Source organism: Poecilia formosa, unplaced genomic scaffold, assembly GCF_000485575.1.
Source record: "Poecilia formosa unplaced genomic scaffold, Poecilia_formosa-5.1.2 Scaffold799, whole genome shotgun sequence".
In the NCBI taxonomy this organism is placed as follows: Eukaryota; Metazoa; Chordata; class Actinopteri; order Cyprinodontiformes; family Poeciliidae; genus Poecilia; species Poecilia formosa.
Window position 1 is genome coordinate 52,266 of NW_006800738.1, and position 26,808 is coordinate 79,073.

Consider the following 26,808-nt stretch of genomic DNA (forward strand, 5'->3'; position numbering starts at 1 on the left):
CTGAGTTAATCAAATGCAAAGAGATTAAAATGTAACTGTTAGTAAATGAAAGATATACGCTGCTCAATATTCAAAGATGATTGTTGAATGCTCATATGTTAAATTAGTCCTAATAATCTTTCTTTGAGATCCTGGGCAATGAGTGCAGCTGATCTCTATCAGACCTGTCAGTAGCTGCATTTCCACTAACCATGAAATTGTGTAATTAAAAATTACGAAAATACATTCGCTTAAAGAAAGCACTCCAGCTAAAAATTAGACACACACGCACGCACACACACACACATTTTTTGATAAAAACTTTTTTGCGCGACGATGAGGTGGTTTTTCAGCCATATTGAAATGGATGTATTTCACAAAACTGCAATGGAAACACTCACACGAGTCACATTATCACCAGTCAGACGTTACTACTGGTCGAAAACATCGAAGAAGAGAACAGAAAGTAGCTGGAGGATGGTGGTTTGTATTTTTTGCTTCTGACAATGAACAGCTGGCTCCACCACAGCTCTCACTGTATCACAGATCATTAAAGGTTGTGGGTCATTTTAATCTTCTGTAAAATCATTGACTATAATTTCTACTAATTTCAACTCCTACTCTCTTCCTGCTCCCAGTTCCTGAGAGGATAAAAATCCTCGTCATCACGTTTCTCATACTCTGTAAATTAACCCACGTGCTTTTTGTCTCGTCTCCCGGGTGTGATTCTGAATGTGGGTCAGGAAATTAAATCCAAATGTGACAGAATTATCCAGCCAAAAATCTCTTCCTTCCTGGATTCATGACATCCCTACAGAGATACATTTTATACAATGGACCACATAATTTCTATGACTATTAGAATAGATTATAGAACTACAGGCTGTAATTACACTGAAAGGCAAAAGCCTTCAGTCTCAACCATATCACCCAGTTGCCAGTCTAGTTCCTGTCAATCATTCCTCTGAAGATCATATGCAGGTCAAACGGCTTTGACCCCTGAACAGCAGTAACGAATCAAATTAAGAGCCTATCTATACTGTGGACAAGTAGGACACTATCTGCATCATACCCAAAGCAGATAAAAAGTAGAGCCCCAGTAGGTAAACTGGTGGATAAAGCAAAAGAAAAAACAGACTTCCTGTTTGACGCTGCTATGCTCACTCTTTTTGAAGAAACACTTTCAAACCTTTGTCCTGCTAAGACTCTGGGTTAGCAGGATACAGTTAACAATCTTATTACACAGCTCCAAATCACCACAATACCACTTTCTGTGTCCCCTAGTGGCACTTTACCAGCATTACCCACGGAACTGAACCAGTTGAACTTTAACCATCATGACACAAAATCCTTCGTGTTCCCTTCACTACAGCCTCCCATTGTGTTTTAAAATCCTTGATTCACCTCACACAAGCCGCACCTTGAATGGAGAAACAGTCGGTTGGAGGCATGGAGTAAAAATTGTCTGTCTTCCTGTCTTCAGTCAGGATTTCCACCTCCTGATGGTTTCTTTTCTGGAGGAGGAGGTCACCTTCTATCCAACATGCCCCCTGAATACCACGACCTGCACCAAGTATCCAGTAAGTTCAAAGCTCTTTCTACCCCGCAGAAGATCAATGGCCATATTGATCTTCCCAGTGTCCCAGTTCCCAGTGTCTTCCCAGACACATGCACACACTCCGCCCTGCACACACTCCTGTGGATGTAACCATATAAGATTCAGCCTCCTTTCATGCAACACACCAAATGATGCGTGGAGATTATTTAGGAAGATTTGTTTTCTGCCTCTTTTCATCTTACCACCCAGTGTGAGACCCCAGTGTGATTTCCACCAATGACTTCCCACTAATCAGTATGACCATCTCCGTCTCTCTGGACACTTTTCCTTTGATGTGGTTGAAAAGAAAAAGATCATTTATGCCGTTGTTAAGCTTGACTTTAACAGCAGTATTGGAGCTTGACATTTCTGACTTAAACAGCTGAAGGCTGTCAGGAAGCAATCATGGCTGTAATTTGGTTGACAATATCTTGCAGGAAGAGGTTAGCGCTCACCTCAGAGAACTGGGAGTCTCAGTAGGGTGTGGAAACGGTCTAATTATATCAGGGAACATGCAATTCACAACATGGCAATACCAGCTAATTTCAGATGTAAAAATTGGACTTTGTCTGCAACAGGCAGAATAGAATACATTGTTATTCCATCTCATTTCATCATCCACCACAGTACCCATTTCACTGACCCACAAACCATGTGTGGCTTTGTGTAAACACAATGCAGCATGGGGGTAACTGTCTGAGGAACTGCTGTGGTCTTCTCCAAGGGACAGACTCTACCATTAACAGCCAGTGGACGACTGTTTTTATGAATCCTTTGTAAAACATAAATGGCAAGCACAAGAGATTTTCATTGCGCTTGCAATGAAAATCTCAAAACAAAAACAACCTTCGGATTTCTCAGCTTCCAGCAAATGCTAATTGCTGAGTTAAGTTAATTTCAGCATCATAATAGACACAGATGAACTTGTGAACTAGTTCAGCGGAATTTACGCTAATTAGTGAACTGACTGCTGTAAGAGGAGAGAGGTGTTTGTTTGTGGATAAATTGACTATCTTCTATCTGAAACATTCAGTCGAGTTCTTCCTCAGACGTGAGGGAGCTGCAGTTAGGGCCGTGTTCAGTGGTGATCTCTCTTTCTGTAGGTGTAGAAGCAGACTTTAGGCTGTTTTGTTTTATTATCTACGTCCTTCTTTCTCTTTTAGCTTCTCACCCCATCTCTCTGTCTTTCTAGCTTTTATTTCCCATCATCTTTTGCATCCTTATTCATGCATTTGAAATAAGCTCATAGTGAAAGCCATAACACTCCACTTGTGAAAGTGAATCTGTTGAGCTACTCCTTGGCACTCACATAGCAATTCTGAGAGCAAAACTGCTGGACAGAACACGATAAAAAGAAATGTCTGGAAATAACTAAATCTGTAAAACAAAGAAAAAAAAGAAGAAAAAAAGCTTTTGAAAGACACAATTTGTCACAGCACAGAAAAAAGACCCTCCAGTCAAATGAAGCCGCTGCAACATCTCCAAATTCTTCTCGACTCGCCTGCAGCTTTATTGTCCAGCTGAAGTGAAAGGCTCTCAGATCATAAGTTGGATATAAAACATCCCCAGTGACATATCCATGTCATACCATAATCAGAAGAAAAAAAATCTTCCAGATTTTAATGTTTCATGCTTGGTAATCGCTTGCAAAGTTCGTAGAGTCAAGTTTGTCGTGTGGAAGGAGATTTCTTTTTTCTTTAAGCCCCTCACTCACATAAGCCACTTCTCTGTAGTCTCTTTGAATGTTTAATTGACCATCTTGCTGTGTCCCTCTCTGTCCAGCCATCACAGTGATGCCTCGTTGTTAGATCTTGTGCAGCCTAACATTAGTACCACGCTGAAAGGACAGAGGTCTTTTCAGCTTTTGCCTTTGCCATAATTTGGTCCTGCTGGTGTAAATGTACAGCAATATGCCAGATTTATGAGCAGATCTTAAGTCTTCAGGACTGACAGCCTAGATTTTTAGATCAACTACTGAATGGCTTTTAAAAGCACCAAGTCCCTACTTGATTTGTTTGCCTCCTTGTCCCATTTTTTTTCTTTTTGCATTCTAAGGCCCAGCTTAGTAACAAAAACAAATGCAATTTTGAACAGGAGGGTATAAGTATTTTATAAAATAACTGCTTTGTGTTAATTAAGAATCTCTAGAAACCAAAGGTCTGAGGACAAAATTAAGTCAGCCATGTGGATCTTGTTCTGTGACATAACAAGAACAATTTGGGTCCTCATGGATCACTGCCTTGCATAATTTAGCTGTATCTGTTCCAGAAAGTCCGATCCTAATGACTCTATGATCTCCTGCATGCCATCAAAATGCTGCAGGAGCCAGTTCATTGCATCTTAAGTGCTGTGTGGCAGAAGGGAATCGCCTAAAACATGCTCAATTCCCGAGGCCTGGAATTGAGAAACAAAAGCAAAAAGTACAAGATGTGGTTTTCTGAAGATGCTGTGTCTTCTTTTGGATCCTGTTTCTGATTGTTTGGAACATCTGTAAAGTTATTTGTTTGAAAAGTAAAAGGATATCTGCAACAAGTCCCACGTTGCAGTGAAGAATGCTGATCCATTCCATGGGTTGGTTGTTGTGTAACAGTAATTTCTGGTTTGGCTGTGAACAAATAAATGACTGCTTGGGACAGAAAGGAAAGTGCAGATTAGGGGATGAGCAGATTCTTCAAAGGTTTTGGATTGTTTGTCACAGTGCAGTGTGAAAGAGAAGCGGGCCAGCTGAGAATGGAACAGAGAATCTACCAGACTGAAAACACACTGACTCGTGTGTATCCCTGGTATTCACAGTGTTCTCCTGATGCCATTTTCCCAGCTCAGTTCCCCTCACAGATTCAACCTGCTAATAATCACCTACATTTATTATGCAATCACACACCTGTTTATGTTCTTTGCTTTTTACGTTATTTCTTAAAGTCCTTTTACTTCTCTCTGCTTTTGCCTCACTGCCAGTGTAACATTCTGCACCATTTGGCTAAAATAACCAATAATTAAATAAATGGATTTGAAAGGCTTCCAGTCTCTATGCACCCTGTTATGTCAGATTTATGTGCGTTACCTTGTCTCACCTGGATTCAGTGTTAGCACATCTTCACAGCTGTTTGCTGGAGCCTGCTCTTTTCATAATTGCACCGCTGTGTTTTGACTTGCATGAGCAGATTCCAAAAGCCTCGTGCTACACTGTATATATCCAACAAACGACTACTTGTCGACACAAAGTTAAAGCTCGACTTGCAGCAGCAGCTGCTGCTGCTGCACAGCAAACAGAAACGAGGAGAAACATGGTGGGACAAGAGAACGAGGAGAACATTAACATTTGATTCTGGTTTTAAGATGTGTTGGAAACAACACAGTGTGTCACACTGACAGTCTAATCAGTGTTTGGAATAATCTCTGTCATATACAGTATTATCCTGCTGGTCGCGACTTGTCTCTCTCTGGGTTTGTTTTACTGGCCTGAGGCGGTCTTGGAAGCTTTAGGTACGTGTTACACAGGAGGAGATCGTGTAAAAAGGAGGAGAGGTAGAATTATCGTTAACATAGCTTTTAACACCCTCTTTGTTAAACTCAGAATCGCAACTGCCATCTGTCAGTATCCTCTGTTGGACGAAATCCAAGGTTCAACTACCTGAAAAGTTAAAATCCTTTCACATGACACCCATGTTGTTTCCATCTTCTCCACTGAAGTCATGACTCTTTTGGATAAACACCAGTAAACAGAGCTAAAGAGCAAACGAAAAGGACAAAACAAAAAGCAAAGGAAAACAGATATGCCAGATGTTATGAATCCTGTAAGTTGTTAGATTGCACTCCCCATAGTTTACTGACAGGACTGAAATCTGAAGGAATTGGAGACAGACTTATTTTTATCAGTTTGTCCTTTTTGGCAGAGTGACATATTCTGATGAAAGAGGCCAAAAGAATATGGCATTGTTTCAATTACAACATCAAAATGCTTTGGTTATTTCAAAAGTAACTTCTATATGAATGGCTGGAGTGAAGGCGCTCAAAGCGAAGGTGTTTTGAGCGTTTTGAGTGTTTTGTGACATGTTGGGATAGGAGACGTTTTAAAGTAATAAATATGTCCACAGCTTCATTGTTATATTTATAAAAAAACCTTATAACATTATACATAAATTATATTGGATTAACATAAATGAAGACAGCTGGTAGAATAAAACTGTTTTCTGTGGCTTTGGATCGTTCTTCAAATGAGTTTTTTGTTGTCATTTAACTGACCTGCATCAGGACATTAGACATTATAAAAGGAACATTTAAAGTATTACTACCCTGGGAAAACTCTTCAGTCTTTCTAGGAATGCCTTCTTTCATCGTCACTGATGTGTGAAACTGGCAGAAGCTCAGATCACAGAAATGGATTCTTCCGAGGCTGATAGAGAAAGCAGCTGAAACTGGAAAAAACTCTTTGGACTTTTGTTATTTCTTCAAACTATGTTTGATGAAACTGTTCCTTTATCAAATCCCTTGGAATCCTCTACTGAGCCTCAAAATGGCATCGCTTGGGGCACGGTCTTAAAGGGGCAGTGTTATGTTGTTATGTAACAGAGACTGTTTGGAGCTTCACGTCATGCTATGATGTTATTCCCTTGGCAAAAACAGACCTGGAGTGCTGCTTTGATTCTTTCATGCATGTTTGAGAAATCCTTTAATCTCCATGGCAACCATTCAGCTGTGCAAGACGCATTGGTGGACCTAGCCCTGTCTTCGGGGACGAATCTGACGAAGCTGCAGTTTCTGAGCTTCCACCTCACAGAGCAGCCCGCCCTACTTAGCCCCCCTACTCAGCTCCTTCAGACTAACCATTAGGAATTAGCAAACACCTGGTGGAGCTGCTGAGATCCACCAGATTATAGGAGCTACTTCTCAGAGCAACGCTGGTAAAAATGGTGTGATGACTTCCTGAGGGTGGACTTTTAGAAAGAGCAGGAATTTTTAAAGATACAGAGGCCCAATTTTAAGACATTAAAACACAAAGTCACATTTTTTTTCAGTCATGTGTTATACAGCGTTTTTATAATAATTAAAGGTAACATAGTTACTTGATTGTTCTGCAAAATGCCACTGTGTGCCTGGAAAAAATATACAATAATGTCTGTTTAAAAATCTGAAATGTTGTAATCCCAAACAGGCTTGAGTTTTAACCAAGTCCATTTTTACATTTAATTTTAAATGGCTTAAACTTGTATAGCGCTTTACAAAGTTCAGAGCGCCCCAAAGCACTTCACACTACAATCATCCATTCACACACACACGCACGCACGCACACACGCACACACACACACACACACACACACTGGTGGTGGTTAGCTTCTGTATAGTAGCCACAGCTGCCCTGGGGTATACCACGGCACCACCAGCCTCCTTGAGTGGCAAAGAAGCTGGTGGGTGGCAAGGAGGGTGAAGAGTCTTGCCCAAAGACACAAAGACTGACAACCCACCTTCCGCCGTCACAACCAAATGTTGGATTACGTCTGAAATCTAACCCAAATGTTGGAGTTCCAATGAAACCCTTTGCGCACAGACATTAAACAATGTGCGACAGCTAGCTGGTGACAACAGGCGACAACATCCCCAGTTGTGATGCTGTCGTGGTCAGCATCACAACTGGTGGGATACACAACTGAACTTTTTTGATTTATTTATTTTTATAATTTTCATCTTTGCTGCCTAAGGGAGCGAAAGCGATTAAATCTTTTCCCTAATCAGTCAAATGATCTTCCCGTAGGGCAGCTGTCCCGGATCACAGACAAGACAAACGATGGAATGCATTCATGAAGTATTTATGAACATAACTGAGCAGAAAATGGAGACACAATCACTTTTTAGATTTAATTTGTGCTTATGTCAAAAAGAGTAACACATTTCAAATGTTCAATATGTTAAAAGTTAGTGTTTTAAAACTTTGACCTTGATTTTTCATAAACCCTGCAAATCTTTGCCATGCTAAAAATTTACTTCTGAACCCATTCATGGAAAAGTTGATTCAAAACACATTAACTCCAAGTACCTATAAAAGAACTTCAATTAAAAGCTAATATTGAAAAATAGCTTAAACCTTAAATATATCTTTCTTGAGCCATGGAAATTGTCTGGCACAACTCCCAGAACCTTGGCGAGTTTCCCTGTCAGAGAAACATGAAAAATGGTTGTAAAGACGGATGGAGGCAAACAGCTGGAAGGTTTTCACTCTGCATTCAGAAGGAACAGACGAAACGTTCTGAGCTGTGGATGTGCAGAGCAGCTGGAGGCGCAACCCAAGAGGCATGAGACGCCTTTCTGCAAAAGTAGAATGTTAGTTAGATTCGTTCTGTGATTTAAACAGGAGTTTTTAACAGATTTTGTTTTGAAATTACATCTGATTGATTTTGATTCTCTGGTGTTTTCATTTATGAAACTGAAGATGTTATGAGTCATTTTGCTGCAGTGTAGCTGGAAAGGTTTCACTGCGGCTGACTTTTCTCAGTTTGTTATGTTGACTCCTTATTCCAAAGAAGATTGCAAAATTTCTGGCACGGAATTCAACACAGAATAAATAGTCATCAGAAATAATCAGCAGAAATCACGTTAATTCCCAGCCTTTGCCAGACGCATCCTTCCAATGTTTCTAGAAGCCGACTCAGCTCCTTCAGACTAGCCAGGAGTAATTAGCAAACAACTGGTGGAGCTGCTCATCTGTTCAGCTCATTATAGGAGCTAATTCTCAGTGAAACGTCCTAAGAACATTCTTAAAGAGTTAATAGAGGAGCCATGTTGTGATGAATTCCTGAAGGCGGAGTTTCAGAAGGAGCAGGAGTTTCTTAAAGAGACAGAGGCCCAATTTCAAGGTGTCACTTTATGAAGTCAAATTTCCTTTAAGTCATGTTTGATATTTTTTAGCATTTTCCTAATGACTGAAGGTAGCATAGTTATGTAATTGTGCTATAAAATGCCACTATGTGCCTGGAAAATACATGAAACTGGCAATAAAAAATATGTTTTTTTTTTTCACAATTTAGAGTGATTTTCTTTTAAAGGCTTTAACCAATTAAAATACGTTTTGTTACTTTAATAGGAGATTTGTTTGAAGTACGAGCAGACTGACTGAAGAGCTCAGTCACAGAGAAAATTAAACTCACATCTCCAGCTTCTACTGTGCTGAGTGGAGACGGTGAAAACTTATTCAGAAAAGCTTGGCAGAAGCATCAAAACTTTTCCCGCAAACCAATAATTCCTACTGCAGAATTTTGAGAATTTTTAAAATTTATTTTGGAATAAGAAAGAAACATAAAAAGGTGTAAAAACTGAAGCACTATGAATGTCTTCCCATGGCTCCCGACATCAATGCATTCCCAATCTGCATGCAGCCTCATGTTAAAACATCAGATCTGAAAACATGTGCTTCTGTTGTAAAAAAGAAAAAGAAAAAGAAGAAAAGCAATAAGACACATCATCAGGTGTCCAAACCCAGATGCTGAACAGACAGAAGACGACACGTGGTTTGTTTGTTGAATTCCTGTATTTTATAGATTCTTTATGCTTGTAAAACCATTCCATGTTTCTACATAGGTGATACAAAAACCAAACCGAGGCTTGATCACACAAATACTGCTGCACTGGAAGCTTAGCTACTCTGCTTTCTAACATAACCATTTCGAAACAACAAAACATCTTTAAAACGTTGCACTGAAATTATAATCTGAAGGATTAAAGTTGTTTTAATGTACATCTGTACAGCTGACAGACTATACGAGTCTTTCTGCCACAGCTGAGCCGTTACTCAGTAGCTTCACCTTTTTTGCAAACCAGCTTGAGGCGCATACTGAGCAAAACCTTCCGCTTGAAACCAAGAGTCGGCGTTTCAGAGTTTCACGTTCAGCAATAAAAACTGTTTAAATCTCTGATACAAATAAGAGCTGCACAAACAGGCGGCCTCTGTGTAGCATCCATAAACCCCTATGTATTTTGTGTTGGGATTTTATTTGATAAACTGACACAAGTTTCACAAGAATTTCTTTCTTTCTTCCTTTCTTTTAATATTTAAAAATAAGAACCTGAAAAGTTTGGTGTGTGTTTAATACAAACTGGTGAAACCAATTACCTTCAAAAGTCATGAGATTGTAAAATATAATCTCAGCTTTACGAAGCTGGTAAAGACTGACCTGAAGAGACAGAAAGCTGAGATTCTATTGAAGGTTGGTGCTACGAAAACAATGATTCAAAAAGTTAATTTTTGCATTTTTCATTTGTAAAAAACAAACAAAAAAGAAAAAACATTTCTATTTTTTTTCACTTTACAGGTATGAATCCCTTTAGGTTGATTTATCACATTGAGTCCCAGAAAAAAGAAGAAACCGTGTGGTTGTAGCTTTCAATAATAGTGCTAATAGTGCAATGTCTGATAACTGACCAAAACATAATTAGCAAACTGTCACCGGTCGTCCAAACAAAAGATAATTCAGTAAGTCTCTGTTATTGGTCCCACTGTTAAAAATAGCTGCATATCTCAAACAAGCAAAAGTCTGTATTTTAATATGCGGAAAGCAATAAATAAGGTCACAAATATATACACATAAGCTTTCTTTTTTCCCCTTTCTTTCTTTTTTTTACGTTTGACCACATCACAACCAACCATATTAACATTTCCACACTCTATGTCCCCCATGACAAAGCAAGCAGAACGGTTGCGAAGAAACTCTGAGTTGACATACTTTTCACAAAATATATACTTCTTATTTGGTCAGCAACATTTTCAATGTTAAAACAAAAAACAAACAAAAAAAAAACAATAATGGCAATGGCAATCCAATATACCAGTATATAGCTTTTTAATGGATAATTAAACACTTCATGTATTAACTTTAAAATGAAAATCTCTTTTTTAATAGCATAACCTTAAATACTCTATACACATTTACAAACTTCTTTCGCAATGTTTTAAGCTCACCAGGTGCTGTATATGACATCCACACCCTACACCAGTAGTAAACACACTCAGAGAAGTCGGCTAGAAAAGCATTAGTTCTTTCTAGGGGTGTAATGATACATCCAGCGTATGACATGGAGATTTGTGTGACACCCCCCACCCTCCTTTTTATTTTTCACACACGCAAAAAACCTCAGCTTCATAAATGTGAGCGTTTTTGGTAAATGTAAGATATTTAAGTTCAAACCTGATCAATCTGGGTGCTTCACATTTTAGGACAATGTTTAAATGAAGCCCAAAAGCAATAAAAAGTTACCACTGTGGTTTAGTACTGATAGGACGCATCCACGCAGCCAGCTAACTCCTATCAACTGGCTAGTAAGCCGGGCTCACTTACTCAGTGGGCTTGCAAATATTTTGTACCTCGTCTCTCACTTTGTTTTTCTTTATCCAAATTGTTGCTGCCAAATTTAATGCGATGGAGGGCACTTCAACGCTTTTGTGGCTGAATGTCACCATCAACACAACAGGGAAGTATTTCAATAACTACTTCCTTCTGAACTTAAAGGTAGGAGTCGAAAACACAAGACAATGTGTCAGGTCCAAGTTCCTACCTTCATAAGTGGGAGCTGTAAGAATGGCTTACATTTTTCTCATCAGATGAAATCACATTTTGACGATGGACAGTAGCTCAGAGGACAGATTTCACATTTCCAGAAACACCATGGCACAACGATGCTGTGGAATCTCATAACACCCCGAGCTTTTCCTCAGTCTGCAGCTTTTCAAGTGAAACTTAGATATTCTAAATTTCCCCTTTAGAATTTTGACGGTACCTACCAAAAATATTTATACCCCTTGAAATGTTTTACATGTCAGGTTTCAATCAAACATCAATGTAGAATGTTTTATGTAGAACACTAACGCGCAGAAGTTAGCCTAATCATTAAATTCCTATACAGTTCTGCTTGATTCTCATCTCTCTTCAGTGATATGTCTGGGATGTCTCCATTGGAGTTTGATTTCTCAGGTTCAGTTCATCCAATCAGTTAACAGAAGTTGAGTTGCGAACAATGATGTTGCGGTTTTGTTATGTTTTAGAATTGTATCTGCATGTGGCAGTGGAGGAAGTCAACAAAATCGTTCAGTCTGTGTTGGCCACGCTTCCAAATATTGAGCAATTAAAGTCGAAGCAAGAGGAATGTTTAAGACATTTTATTCCTGGTGTCGTTTGGCTTTCACTTCTCTCTTGGCAGTAGGGGGAAAGTTGTTTACAGCGCCCGCAATCTCCGGTAAGCTTTATGGCGTAGCTTCCTTCACGATCCAGCAGGTGCATTACGAATATCCCATCCATACTGAGTAAAATCAGATCCATTCAATTAAAGCATGGAACAACAACACACTGCTTTTCACCAGGCTACACTGTAGAGAATAACGCCGCAGGTTGACACAAGCTAGCAAACTTGTAGAAGATGGAGACCAAAATTCAGCTTTAAAATCCATGGCACATGGGGTTGGTATATCTGGTGGATATATACCATCTTATCGTGGGGATGTGTTTCAGGAACTGGGAGGCTTTTGATATTTGTTGAAAATGTTTGGGAGGTTGTAAAAGACTTAAGACGACAACGAAGGTTTACCTTCCAGTCGAGAATATTTGGCAGAACTTCAACACTAATGTTCAAGATTGAGTGGCGACCAGTTTTAAGGGTTTTCCATGTAGCACAACTGAATTCTTCTCTGTGCTGGTGTAAAAGATAAAATCCCACTAAAATACTTGACGGTTTGTAGTAGTCACACAACAACAACAACATTCCAACAGGTATGAATACTTTCACCAGGTACTCCACAGTGAATGCAGTACAGTTCAGTGCACCTGAGTTTCTACTAAAACATTAGATTCAGTTATTGGTTCTTCTTCCTGTAACCATTACAGTTCACATAACTGAGCATCATGAGAGGAACACAAACACACACACACACACACACACGCCTCAGCCCGGCTCCAGAGGAACAGCAATCAGTCAAATGGAGTGATGTGACCTGTGCTGCTGGAGTTCAGCCTCCGATTGAAGACTCTGTGACCAACGTAGCTTCCTGCAACGTCTTCTCTCATGTCTTTTCTTTTTTGTTGTTGTTGTTGCTGTTGTTTGTTTTTAGTGGACAAAATGATTGCGAGGCTCGTGTCTTCATTCTGTTAGAAACATTTCATCCAGGAAAAGAGTTGCCTCCCACCAGAGAGCGAAGAGTTCGATGAAATGAGGTCCTGAGTTTGGTCCTCAATGCACACTTTCGTTCGAGTAACTTAAGCCTTCCTCTGGGCTTTTTTCTGCCGCCGTTACGTCTGGATTTAGGCAGATGCATTCGGCACTCTGCACAAGAAGATAAGAAAGACAGGAATTGTCAGTGTGTTAAAAGCAACAGGGTTATACCCTTTTCCTATAGTCTGACATGTAAAAACTTCAATAAGATGCAGCGAGGTTTGTTGATGAAATGTGTAAAAGTTCAGTTGAGATAAGCCTATATATATATATAACACCAAAAAGTCTAAAAGAGAAAAAGTCTTCATTAAACCATGTTTTGAGTCATTTTAATTGAAATTTGTTTTGATGACGTTGTTTTTGTATATTAAATACAAATACAGATACAAAACGTGCTTTACTCCAACCCTGTTTAGACATGCCTGTTTGTTAGTTTAAGGTTTTGGAAATATATTGCTCTCATTGATATAATTTTATGCACCAATATATTATGCAATTTGAAAGAAAAACAAATACCAGTAAGAGATGTGGCAGCCAGCCATAATTTACTCCTGTGTGTGTCATGAAGTTTCAGCTCTCTATTCAATCCAATTTTTTATTGGATTATTTTTGTTTCAAATATAGCATCAGATGGTTCCCTCCTTAAAAGAAACTCCTTGTGGCTCTGCAAGTTCAGCTATACAAACTCAGATCGCTACATAAAACAGCTGTGTTAGAGGTTGGAAGGGGAATGCATTTCATTGCGTTTCATTCTATGTATTGCCTTACATGCCAAATTGCTGGCCAAGACCAGACCAGTTTAACAGTGGTGGGACAGGCTTAATTTGGAGGATGGAGAGGGGATGAATCTACGTAACAATAATGATATTACTCAAGTAAAAGAAAAAGGTACAGTGCAGTAAAACTACTTATATAAGTACCTTTTTTCCAAAAAAGTTACTAAAGTGAATGTAACAAGTATTACCCACTTTTGAACACAGACAACAACATCAGTAGCCTACAGGCTACTCGTTAACAAGCTTAAGGAGCTATATTGGTATTAGCTAGTCATCTTTTAGCTAACATTACCTGCATCCAACAGTATTACTCAACACAGTCGGTAAGTCTGGGGGAAAAAAACTGTGCCAACTTCTTTGGGTTTTGCTGGTTTGCTGCCATGATTCTAATCTTGGCACCATTCTGACCACAGCCCCCCCCCACAAAAACAAAAACTTATAATTTTTTTTTTTTTTTTTTTTTTTTTACAGAAATAGGAAAAAATTGGGGCCCTGTTAATTACTGTTAGTGTTTTTTAAAATTGTTTTTAGCAGTAAAAATGAATTGTTACCCCTCCCAGACCAAAAAGTACTGAACTCCCACAGTATCTATGTTAAATGGTTTGTTCCTGCTTAGCGTGCTTGACGGTGACGTTTTCAACAGCAGTCAGTAGAAGACAAGAACGACTGTGGCAGTTACTATGCTGCCTAGAAAAATAATAAAGTCAAGTTTAAAAAAAATTAAAAATAGAGAGATAGGAGAGAAAAAGACAAGAGTGTCTAGTTGTAACACAGTTTTCCTCCAAGAGGTGAGTAGACTGTGTGTGATTATCAACCATTTAGCATAGTTAGCTTAGCTAAATACTACTGTTGCCTCCGTACCATTTAATGAATTAAGGAAAAGAAATGCCAAGATATTTATATATTTAAATTGTCTCTGTACCTTTTACCACACTTGACAACAGTCAGCAGCAGCTCTAATCCCCGATACCAACATAAGCCCCTGTCCCAGTGAAAAAGGTGAGCAACGCTGTGTTCAATTACAACCTAGTTAGCATCATTCCAGTGAGTCTATAGGGGTTTCTCTGTGTCTTTACTCTTTTTACAATTACACAACAAAAACAATGTATTTGTTGCTGACAGAAATTCAAACAATCTTTATAAAATGATAATAGAAAACAGCCTCCTGTCTGGACTGCAGCCAGTCCAAACAGTTTTACCTTGGCTTGCATTTAAATTACAGATATCTGTTGCCACGTTCCTCCTGACCCGTCCTCTCCTAAGTGAAATTAAAGCTGTGGTATGCAACTTTTATTAAAAAAATATTTTTTTTTACATATTTGTTTGAACTGTCATTGTGTTTGACAGTATGGCATGAGAGATAACTTGTGAAAAAATTATTTCCTCTGCCTTCTCCCAGCGCGGTCTAGAAACAACCAATCCATATCAAACATGCACATTCTCAAAAAGTGTTTTGTTGTCTCAAACCAACCGTGTCTGAAGATTCCTATTTTTCCAGGTTTTTAAATCAGGAAGGTTTATAGCAAGTCAGTTAGTTTTAAACATCGTTTTAGAAATGTTCCTCTACATTCATTTCCTGTGATGAGGCGGCACTCTATGGAAGAGGTGGCTGCAGTCAGAAATGAAAGACACATTTTACAAGGTAGTGACATTTATGGATCCAATTAAGTATCAGCAAATGTTAGAAGCAAGCATGAGGAAAACTGGAGATGTAAATCAACTGAAATATTTTATTCCTGGTTATTTAAGACTGACTAATTTGTTTTTCTGTTTATTCGCTGACGCACAGGTGTAAACCCAGCGCGAGCATCTTAGCGCTTATGTTGCGTTTAAAGGCTGCTCGGAAAAGCAGGTTACAACAGATTAAAGAGTTTTAACTCCTGAAAAAATGTGACAGAAGGCACAGATATGGGAAGTGCGGAAGCCCCTACTGTATCGCATTGATATAGGAATTACAGAGAGCTGCCCACTTTAAGGTAAAAACAACAAACAGCTTCAGGTCCAAGGACCGACTCTGTGGGCGGGTAATGCCCGCCAATGGGGCCAGTGTTCTGCAAGCAGGTTTTCTGAGACTTCAGAAGATTAACTGAGCAGAGCGATTCCTTTTTAGATCTTGAAGGATCAAAACAGGTTTTTAGTTGGAATTTGTGGAGAAAACATCTATTAATAGGGTAAAAACAGCAGAACGAATACAAAAAAATTAAATAGGGTAATCATAAACAAACAAAACCAACCATGTTGTAAAAATGCAGAGGCTCCCAAAGTTGGGGCGGGGTTTTATGACATGACCCCTGAGGTGTATGTAGAGCTAAAACTAAATATTATTTCATAACTAATAATACGAAATAAATAAATGTACAATTAAATGGCTCTTTAAATTCTGTACAGTAATATGCCTTCTACTCCTTAAAAAAAAAGAAATATCTATAATCATTTGACTCTATATATTAATTCTGTAATAAAGATAGGGAAATAAACCCAAGTATTTTTAGGGGTTACCAGGCTGCCAGTATGGGGCAGCCTGTCTCTTAAACTGTTACTTTTAGGGTTGCAGGCTGAAGCATTTGAGAACCCCTGCATGAATGTGTGTTTTTGTTGGTGATCAGCGCTCAGGCTCACCATCTGCTTCTGCTTCATTTTGAGTTTCCGCGTCTGCAGGAAAGAGTTGAGCCCCTGCATGAGGTTCCCCGTGATGGACAGCACCAACAACACCAGGATGCAGGCGGTTTGCCCTGGTTTCATGAACAGATCGGAGAGTGGATATCATTCAAATCGACTCCGTTCTGTACATGTAGATGTAGCAACAACAGCAACAAAAACACTTACATGTTTGTGTTGATGTTTCTGTGGAGACAGAGATTTTGTATGATGAGCACAACTAGGTTATGAATAAGTTCATAGAATATTTGACTTTCCCTGGAAACAAATCATGCAATACTTTCTGAAATAAAATTCAGTAAATTGTAAGAAAAAAAAAGATCCTCGCAGTTTTATTGACATTGCTTAATCTAGTGTTTTCTTTATTATTTTCTTTCCAAAAATACTTTTTTTTTTTTTTTTACAGCTGTTAGTAAGGAAGAATTAACAATGAGGAAATATTCTGTTGTGTGAGACTTTTGAACTTATTTTTTTAATTTAAGTTTAATTTTTTTAGCTTAATTATCACAATAAATATTGTGTAAGGCATAACCACTAACTATGTATAAATTCATAGAACATAAACAACTATTTGACTTTCCCTGTACAGAAAACACACAATATGTGTTTTTAAAAATTAAAATTACAAGAAAGGAAAGAAAAAACCCGTAGCAGTTCTAGTGATGTTTTTTTTAAAAAGAATTATTATAATAATAAGAGGTTTGTTCATATTAACTAATGGATAAATTGTTGCCACTTCTTTCTTAGATTTTTTTTATATTGTTTATTTCCTTTTAACTCTTCTTCCAGTTTCTTTTTAAAGTCTGTTTGGCTGTGAACACAACAGTTTGACCTCAGTCACATGAAATAAGCCTAGATTTTGCTATAATTTTTATTTTTATTTTATTGTGATTTTATTTTTATTTTCTTTGCAAAAACATCAAGAGCTTACCTGTTCTCTGACTCATATGAGGCACTGGAAATGACAAAAGCATAAAATAATGTTAGAATTTTAAGCAAGCTTATTAATGACATTATTAAACTACTTATGCAAGACATGTAATCATTGGAAAAATAAGTAATGAAAAGATGCATAACCATCTCTTCTATTGGGCATTTTCAGTAAAATTATGGTAGGCTTCACAAAAAATGTGCAAGGTGGAAGTCATGCAGCGTGAATATGAACATATATTTTCGAAAACCATATATTCATGTACTGTGTGCATACAGAAAGGTTTGGCAAGTGTCTACTTAAAAACAATTATGGCAACAAAGTAATATACAAAATTGAACAGATTTTAAGAACTTCAGCTTTAAGTAAGAACTATTAATTCAATTATGTTTGTATGGCATACTAACACATGTTATTAAATGCATAAGTGTTAATAATCATTATGACTTGAATAATCATAATGATTATTCAAAACTAATCATAAGTTTTATCTTGAGAGTCTAAATTTAATATTTTCAGTTTAGGTGTTTTAGGCAAGTTAATACATGGAGTAAAATTGTACTCCTAAGTTGTAATAATACTAGTCAAATGTACTAAAAACAAAACAAACAAAAAAAAAGACAAATAATAAAAAAGAAGAAACCTTCTGTTTTTGTTCTTGTAGTTGTACGAGTAGTTTTTGGTGACAAATCTGGTGATTGTTTTGATGTTAGGGTAGATGTACAGATAACCATCAGAATTTTTTTTTGATGAAATGGGTGATCAGGCATAGCATTATGACCACTTGTAAATAAGGTGAATAACATTCATTATGTCTTGGTACTTCACACTGGGTGGGACATAGTCTTTAAGGCAACGGGTGAACATTTGTTCCTCAAAGTTGATGTGCTAGCATCAGGGAAATCGTGAGCAAAGTGACTGGGTGGGAACCTCTCCAAAACCTCCGCTCTCCTGAGGGGCTCCTGCCATACAGTGGTCGCTATCTATCGAAACTGTTCCAAGGAAAGAACAGTGGTGAGTTGGTGACAGGCTGGGGTTGCAAATGCTGGCCATTGACACATACTTATTGCTGCTATAATTGTTGAAGGAGTTAATTCTGGTCCGGATAGAAATGTGTCAGAATACGCAGTATCTGTAGTGAAGGTGGCTGTATAGCCATAAGCCAGCTGGACTGCCAGTGATGGTCATAAGGTAAAGGCAGAGTTTGCAAGCAGAGTTGCAGTTATTAAAAATAATCAAAGAATATTTTTCAGCAATGAAATGACCAAATAAAGTGGATAATCTTACCACTTTGGAAAGAGCATGGCAAACTAGGGTTAGAGTCCGTTGACTGCGTTGTTAAAGATGATTTTGACGTAGTTGGTGGAGATGTTGTCGATGTAGTTGTCCTAGGTGACGTTAACGTAGTTGTCGGAGATCTTGTTGACGTAGTTGTCCTACGTGACTTTAAAGTAGTTGTTGTCGACATAGTTGTCCTAAGTGACGATGTAGTTGTTGGAGATGTTGTCGATGTAGTTGTGCCAAGTGACGATGACATAGTTGGGGTGAATGTTGTCAGTGTAGTTGTTGAACATAATGTTGATGTAGTTGGTGGAGATACTGATGTGGCTCCTGCAGATGTTACATCTAAAATTACAAACATTTCAGTAAGTTCTATAATATATAAGCGGAGAGTAAATGACAAAGATTCAAATAAAAAATTTGTCTAAAAAGTAAAGGTACACTGAACCACACAATAGTCAGGATTAGCTTTAACAAACAACATAGCTTTAACTCTTAACAGTAAGTTCTCACACACTGACGGCCTGGGACTACACTGTTTTTACTGATGATGATGAAAGTAACCCAGACAACCCCACAACAACCCCAACCCCAAACTTCACAGTTAGGATGGTGTTCTGGGGTTTGAGAGCTTCTTCCTTTGTCCTCCAAATGAAAAGGTGGATGGCAAAAGAGTGACCTCCTGGGATTCTCTGAGTTCAGTGGCCACAGTCTACATGACGTCTCTGCAGTTCAGTGAACAAGACTCCAGGGATCCTCTTTGGGTTTCTAAATCCTTCCGGAACTTTTCTCCAGTTAATCTACAGACAAGACTCTCTGTGAGTTATCCCAGCCTCCTGGTTGTTCTCCAGATGAGGCTTTCCAGCTCCTGCAGTTTTGTGCCAGCCTCCAGTGCTCTTACATTGCCACTGGTCTTCTGGACTTCTCCACCACTAGTGTACTGGTTGCCTCCCACAATTCATCCACTGACAATCCTTGGAATTTCAACATCAGACTCTTAGTCTCCTTTGCTCTATCCAGCGTCATCTGAGACATGGTTCTATGAATGACCTCTGAGTTTCCTGCCTAAACTCAGTTTTTTGGGGGGCATTTTTGGTTTCAGGCCTTCCTGCCAATACCCTTCCACCTATCCATATTGGTTATTCTCTGATATTGTTGTTAGTCTTCAGCTCCCTCTGTGTTCTGTGTGTAATTAGTGTCCTTCCCTCAGTCTGCCAACTTGCACTTCTCCACAGCTGTTCAACATTCGATTGATTATTGTCACCTGATGCAGCGCCTCCACAGGCGAAGACAGGAAATTTTTCAAAGGATCTGGTTTGTTTGACATTGTGCAGTGTGAACGAGATTCACAGCAGTTGAAAATGTAACAAATGCTGTAATTTTGGTTACCAATTTGGATCAATTGGAGACCACTTGATGGGGACTAAATATAGGTAAACCTGAAAAATGTAAATAAGTTAGTGGAGATGTTGATTCATCTAAAATCAACATATCCTACAACTTACTGTGAGTAAGTTCTAATATATGAGAGTGACTAATAAAGGCCCAAGAAACAAAAGGTACAATAAACCATGAAAGTCAGGATTAGGAAAAGAAAATCACATCACAGCTCTAACAAACTCTTAACAGAAAGTTTTAAAACACTGACATGAATAATTATACAATTTGTACAACACAGTATAGAAAAGTTATTATTATACACCTGACTGTAAAGAATTTCAAAAACAATAACTGAGTAGAGGTTTGAATTTATTGTGGATTTTTTTCCCAATCCATGCATATTAAGAAACATAATATATAAAGAGAAACACAAGATGTTTTTCTCTGAGTCACTCAGGCCATGGAAAAAGGCTTGAATAACCCTGAAAAGTGAAGGATGAATTCAGGATGATTAAGTTTAGCTCTGTTTACTGCTACACGTTTATTGTAGTCCTCTGTGGAAAAATGAGATACCTTGATTCAATTTGTAAAAATAAATACAAAAACAAAAAGAAACAAAAATCTAAATCACACAACAAGCTGGGTGTTACATCAGCTTGACCCAGAGTAAGAGCTCCTTTCAACAAACAACTGTCTGTGGCACCTGCCATGTCAGTTTTACTGTCATCCATCTGGGAACCATATCCAGTTAACGGATTGCTGCAGAGCTCGTTGCCCTTCATAAGTAACCATCTGGTTTTTGGTTACCTCTCTGGGTAAGACCCTCCTCCTACAATCATTCAGCCCCACAAAATGTCCTGGTGGTTCCAAACTGCCTCCATTTACCAAAGAAGGAAAGCTACAGAAATCAATATTGCGTCTGATTTATGCCTCTGAAGTCATTTGGCTTCACACTTTGTCCCAGCCATGGATATTTCCAAACCCTGCAGTTTCCAAGACCTGTCCACATCTGGACTCCAAATACGCAGTAGAAAAATCTCAACTCAGAGGAAACTTCCTTGTAGTTTTTGAGCTTCAAGGAAAGAATGAGAATACTTGACTTCCTACTTTATTTTTAGTTCTATGAAAATTTGCTGAAATGTAAGAAAAGGGCAGAAAAAGAAGCTATTATTTATGTTATTTTGAGATCTAGCTTGTAGAGTTTCCAGAGACTCGAACCAAAAGTTGGATTTTCACAATATTCAGATTTCCTTTGGTGAACAAGTTCAAATTAATTTTTAAAAACATTTTAGGGACTCTGATAGAGTTGTCAAACTGACTTATGTCATTTTTTAATAGCGATTTCCCTGGCATAGCATTTTGTCAGAAGAGAGACGCAGAGTAATTCCTAATTACCAACAATGATTATGTCTGATCCGTGTTTCAGTGACTATTGAAGGCTTGTGGACAAATAAAAAAAATAAGAAAAAACAAACAAGAAGAAACATCAACAAATGAGGAAAAATTAAATGTCAGTGGACAAATTAGGCAATAATGTAATGAGAAATGAGTTAAATGTTTGTGTTTTGCATGAAATGGGCCACAGTTAAATATTAAATACAATTTCTAAAATCAGCAAGATTGTAAAGTAGTCATGAATAAAGAGCTTCATTGCTGACTTTCTAAAGTTGCAATAACAATTTAGATTTTGTTGTGTTTGAATGAACAAATGAATTTATTTACTGCACCAGGTTAGAGCCTAACATGCTCATTTCCACTTGTAGTTCCCAAAACATGCAGTAACATTAAAATCCAAACATAGAAGGTAAAACAATGAACTAAATCAAGATGCTAAAACTTACCATTATCTAAACTGTTCCATAGCTGTTGCAAAGTATTGATCTCAGAACCTGAAACATACAGCATGGTTAGTTTTAGAAAAGCTGCATAATAAAAATATATGTACAATTGTCAAAGAACAGAAGACAATACAGTACTCAAATGTCCACATTAGGAAAAACAATAAAAGCTTAAGTGTGCAGTAACACCATAATGAAGTACTCACTGAAGTTTTGGCAATCTTCATAGACTAAAAATAAGAAATATGAATATTAGTGAATGATATTACAATTAAAAATAATTTATTCACAATAAAAGCAATGATTGTCTTTAAATATTTGCTGCAATGCACTGTGACCAACAGACTTGAATCTGTATGTACCTCACTTGTATATAAAGTTAAATTTAAATCGTTGTTGTGTACACATTCTTAGCAAACATAGCAGTTTCTCATGGCGAAAAAAAGTTAAATACAAAAACTTACAAAAAAACCCCCCAAAACAAAACACAGGAGCAAGGACAAAAGACAAATAAGGAATCCAAAGAACATTAAGGAAAGAAAACACACAAAGAACATGAAGTGGAACCAGGAAGTGACTGAATTAGATAAAAGGAACCGGCAAGAAGTGACCGAGAATGAAGTGATCGAATGCAAGTTCTGGAATGCTGAACATAAGATCTAGGCTGATTAGCTAAGTGATTACAGGTGTGAGTGGAGAGCAGAAGGCACACAGAGGAGAGGGAGTGAGAGAGTGGCACAGGGGGCGAGGGAGAGTACACAGGGGAACAGGAAATAAATCTAACACTACAGAATAACTAAAGAAACATCATAAAACTAGAGAAGCAAAGAATAACTATAACTAAGAAATAAACAACTAGAAACACAGAGAAGAACTGAACTAAAGGAAAACAGGATCAAGACAGATCTAACCAAGATAAAAACACAAAATAATAATGAAGCTAGAATCAAATCAAACCACCAAAACAACTCAACAACCAGGATCCTAACACTTTGGAAGGTTTTCTCTCTGGATTGTTCTGTATTTACTTCCATCCATCTTCAGTTCTTTATCTAGAATCAGTTCTGATCCAGTCTGATCGGTGCATCTTTCTCCACTTCACTATTTCCCCTGTATGTCACAATAACTGTTTTTCCTATCAGAGTTGCTGATCTCAGCATCTCCACGAATGGTCCAATCAAAGCATCCAATCAAATAATTTGTTCTCAATAAATAATAATAGGTTGGGAGGTCTACTTCTTCTCTCCCCCATTCACAGACTCTTTTGGAGATCTGCAAGAAAACTTTGGCTTCACTATTCTAAAACATGAATTTCACTTCTATTCTGGAGAAATAGATGTAAAATGAAAGAACAGAGGTATGAATAATAATGGTGATGGACTGGATCGGCCTTCACATGAACACGCTTGCTGTGTTAATATCACAACCTGAGCTCTCTCTGTTTTGATCTCACTCTGTTTCAAATGATAAGGCACAATTGTTAGGTGTCATTGTTTCTTACTTTCTTTTGCGGATTCAGTTGTGTAATTTACTTTGTATAGTCTGGCATAAAAACACCTGAAGTGAAATGCATGGATTTTGTGTTTCCCTTCAGTTGTCTGTGTACAGATTGTGTCCAGATTCTATAAACAAAGAAAAACATGATCAAAAACATCAACAGGTGGAAAAACAAGACAAGAAAAAGACACTGCCATTGAAATTCTGATATGTCTAAGAAATGCACTCACTAGGCCTTTAAAGCAATCCTTATTGATTTTATCAAATAATTCTCGCCCTCTGTTTTTCCATATAGTGCAATTTAGGATTTTCTGCAAAAAAGAACAGATAAATGCACACTCTTTCAAATGTAGGTAAAAGTGCAACTCATTGAAACATACAGAATGGTTCCGATTCTCAAAGATAATCATTGCATCATCAAGTTACCTCGGTGCTGGTGGCATTTACTAGGAGAATCAGATCAGTCATGTTTGTGCCGTTCTAAAATAAGCACAAAATAAGACACAGAGACGATATTTACAGTTAATCCTTTCAGTTACATCATATACAGATCATTATAACCAAAGCTGTGAGCAATGAACTAGTATATTTTAAAAAATCTTTATCAGTATTACTATTTTTCCACTAAGAGGTAAGAAGTAACAGGGCCGTGCAGAGACCTTTGGAGGGGCGAGGGCTCAAAGTAAAAAAGGGGCAGATTGAACAAGATCTTAAAACACCGTATATCAACATAGCAACAACCCATATTAATAAAGAATCTAATATTTAATTGGAACCTACTATATCATTGTCATCATGTGGGGACAAAGCAAAGCAAATGTAGTCTATGTTTCCCTGACAGGTATAATGTTTCTGTTTCTGCTGCTGACAGTTCTGGAGGGCTGAGCTGATCTGAGACCAGAGGAGAGAAGGTCACTGGTTATGAAGTTATGAAATAAGCAATTTTGCTGCTATTTTAATAAATAAACTCTACTACTTCTGTAACAACTTGGCTGCAGACTGCTTTAAAGATCAAAAAAGCTCAGACGGGTTAACTCTACATCACTTTTTGATGTTAGAACCTTTGAGATCTAGAATTAAAAGGTTGAGAGAAATCAAGGTAAAGAAAACTTAGTAGCTGCTGATAGGGGCCATTCAGGGGTCCTCCAGACATTCAGGGGCCCCTAGAAATGGTTGAATTGTAAAACAGATAATAGATCTAAACGTGTAGCATTCATTTATTGAGAATGGCAGTGCTATTAAATTTTACTTAATGTATTCAGTAGAGAATAAAAATAAATAAATAAATTATGCATTTAGGATATAATTAAGAAGTTTACTTTGTAAAAGTGCAAAGAATCATCTGGATAGTTTGATTGTTGTGTTACCATGGTTACAGCATGGTGTAATCTTCACTAAATCTACATTTACACACTGTTTGTGATGCTGATGTTCTTAGTAGGAGGGGGTCAGGGAGCCTAAATCATGATTCTGCCTAGGGCCCCATATTACCTTGGGCCGGCCCTGTGGCCTGCTGTAAAGAATAAAAGGGGCGGGGCTCCCCCTGCACATGCCTGACTAGAAAGTTAAACGTTCATGAAATTTAATGAGATGGAAATACTTGATTGCTACATTTGACTGGCTGGCTAAACATTCAATTTTAACTTATGGAGGATTACTTTTTTGTATTTGATAAACTGGAAACCAAAACAACTGAGAGACAATTAAAAGCAAAAGAAAACCTAAAATTGACCAAAATGCTTCCGGTCAACCAATGCTACTGTGTTCTCACTCCCTGCTGTTGAGTGAGAACAGTGTTTTTACTGAATGCAAGTACAAATGAACACTTGTCTGTTGTGAGTTTCACACACATATTACAGACAGAAAGGATTTTCAGTATATTATTCAACTGACAGCATTTCCAAAAAAACAAAAACAAAAACAAAAAACACAGAACTTGGCATACCCAGTGTTCTTTGAAGAAATGATCATGACAATTCTCCTCTGACAGGCCGGTGAGACTTAAAAAAACCTAGAAAAATGTAAAGCAAAGTTATTATTTTCACTGTTAATTTTTTGTTTCTTGCATTCTATAAAAATGATGAAAATGAGTAGCTGTCTATATCCTTTTAAATCACCTTTCCCATCCAGTGTTCACTCTTCTTAGTATACATTCCCCGTCCACTTTATTAGGTACAGCTGTCCAATAATTTGGCAACACAAATTTTGAATCAGCCAGTGGCATGATAGAGACCTCATCTATTTGACCTTCTAACTGTGTTGAAGACAACTTGCCTGAAGATTAGGATGATTGCAACTTTAAGTTCAAAGTGAGGATCAGAAGGGGGTTGAAATTTGATCTAAACACAACCTTATTGCTGATTTCCAGACATGCATCTCTACTTTGATCTTCACACACAATCATTTCTCAGAGAACCATCCATCTCTCTCTGTCCCCAACTTCTGCTCATATCAGCCATTATATGCATTCATTAAGATATTCACCATGTCACAGAGCTCAAATCAACTCTAAGTGATGTTCTGAATGTGGCAACGAGTATGAACATATATGGAACCAATGAGTCAGTTGCTCAACCTGAGTTTGTGTTTTTTTGTCATTCCTTCCCACATCCTAATTTACATGCGATATGGATGTAAAATAAAACAAAACAAAACAAAAAAAACCCCGGCTAGACTACATAACATGTTTTTTTCTTCAAACTACTCCTTTAATTCAAAACTTTTGTCTATGTCAACATGTGATGCGCACCTTTAAAGCTGTAAATGAGTGAAAGAAACCAATTAATCACTAAACAAATAAATAAATGAACAAATGGCCAATTAGATTGATTTAGTAGACAGCATCACATTCTTTAGCTTGTTTTATTATGTACCAGTAAAAATGATGACAGAATAAAATGTACAAATAAAAAAGTTATGACGATTGTAAAACCATTGCACATGTTGCAGGCTTTCATCATTTTTGGACGCGTACCAACATGCATCCGATGAAGTTAAGGGAAAAGGAGGAAAATAAAACAATCTGACATCATCAGAGATGATTTAGCACATAGACATCACAAGTCATCTTTGCAGACAGTCAGGGTTGTGTGACTAAACAAGTAATACTTACAAAGAACAAGAGAAGGAGGCGGGAAGCCATTCCGTTACCGTGACAATCCAGGTTTACTCTTTGATGAGAGAACAGAAGATACAAACGAAGAAAACTTTAGTAGCCAGTCCCAAGGTGGAACCATGTAATACGGTTTTATTAGGGTGAAATGAAAAGTTATTTGCTGGTATTCAGCGTCATAAACAGTTCTTCCTCACATCTTTAATAAAAAACAGAAATATTTGTACACACCAGATGCTAAAATAAAGATGGACAATTAGTCACTGAGCTTCGCCAAAAGTTGATAAAAAAACAAAAGCGATGATAACAAAGCTTCATCCAGATGCCAGACACACATTCTACAGAAAGCTGTTTGGAGGTTTTCTAATGATCTGATCAACTTTTCACTGGTTATGGAACATAATTCTCCTTTTTCTGTGACAAGAAATCATCAGTATGAGGATGTTGTTTATCTTAGTTTAGCCTGTGTTTTTGTTGTATCCTCCTGACTACCAGGAAAAAAAATATTGTCCAATCACCATTTTTTTTAAATTCCACAATCTTTGTAAGATAATTAGCATACTGAAAAAATT

The 26,808-nt window shown here is 37.7% G+C and overlaps 1 protein-coding gene across 5 annotated transcripts in view; it reads right to left on the reverse strand.

The window, feature by feature from the left end:
* Positions 1-10,186: 10,186 nt before the first annotated feature.
* Positions 10,187-26,808, reverse strand: part of LOC103131636 (salivary glue protein Sgs-3-like) — a 31,391-nt gene continuing 14,769 nt past the window's right edge. For 3 of the 5 annotated variants that reach the window (XM_007543323.2, XM_016666791.1, XM_007543327.2), the window contains exons 2-13: positions 26,237-26,294; positions 25,070-25,135; positions 23,551-23,604; positions 23,355-23,435; positions 23,129-23,249; positions 21,834-21,857; positions 21,631-21,678; positions 18,416-18,754; positions 17,129-17,152; positions 16,366-16,383; positions 16,159-16,271; positions 10,187-12,874 (exon numbers count right to left, since the gene is read on the reverse strand). In XM_007543323.2, coding sequence (XP_007543385.1) covers positions 12,782-12,874; positions 16,159-16,271; positions 16,366-16,383; positions 17,129-17,152; positions 18,416-18,754; positions 21,631-21,678; positions 21,834-21,857; positions 23,129-23,249; positions 23,355-23,435; positions 23,551-23,604; positions 25,070-25,135; positions 26,237-26,266 — 1,011 coding nt within the window. In that variant the 5' untranslated portion in view covers positions 26,267-26,294 and the 3' untranslated portion in view covers positions 10,187-12,781. The remainder of the gene's footprint in view (positions 12,875-16,158; positions 16,272-16,365; positions 16,384-17,128; positions 17,153-18,415; positions 18,755-21,630; positions 21,679-21,833; positions 21,858-23,128; positions 23,250-23,354; positions 23,436-23,550; positions 23,605-25,069; positions 25,136-26,236; positions 26,295-26,808) is intronic. The other 2 variants (XM_016666792.1, XM_007543330.2) reach the window with 2 other exon arrangements.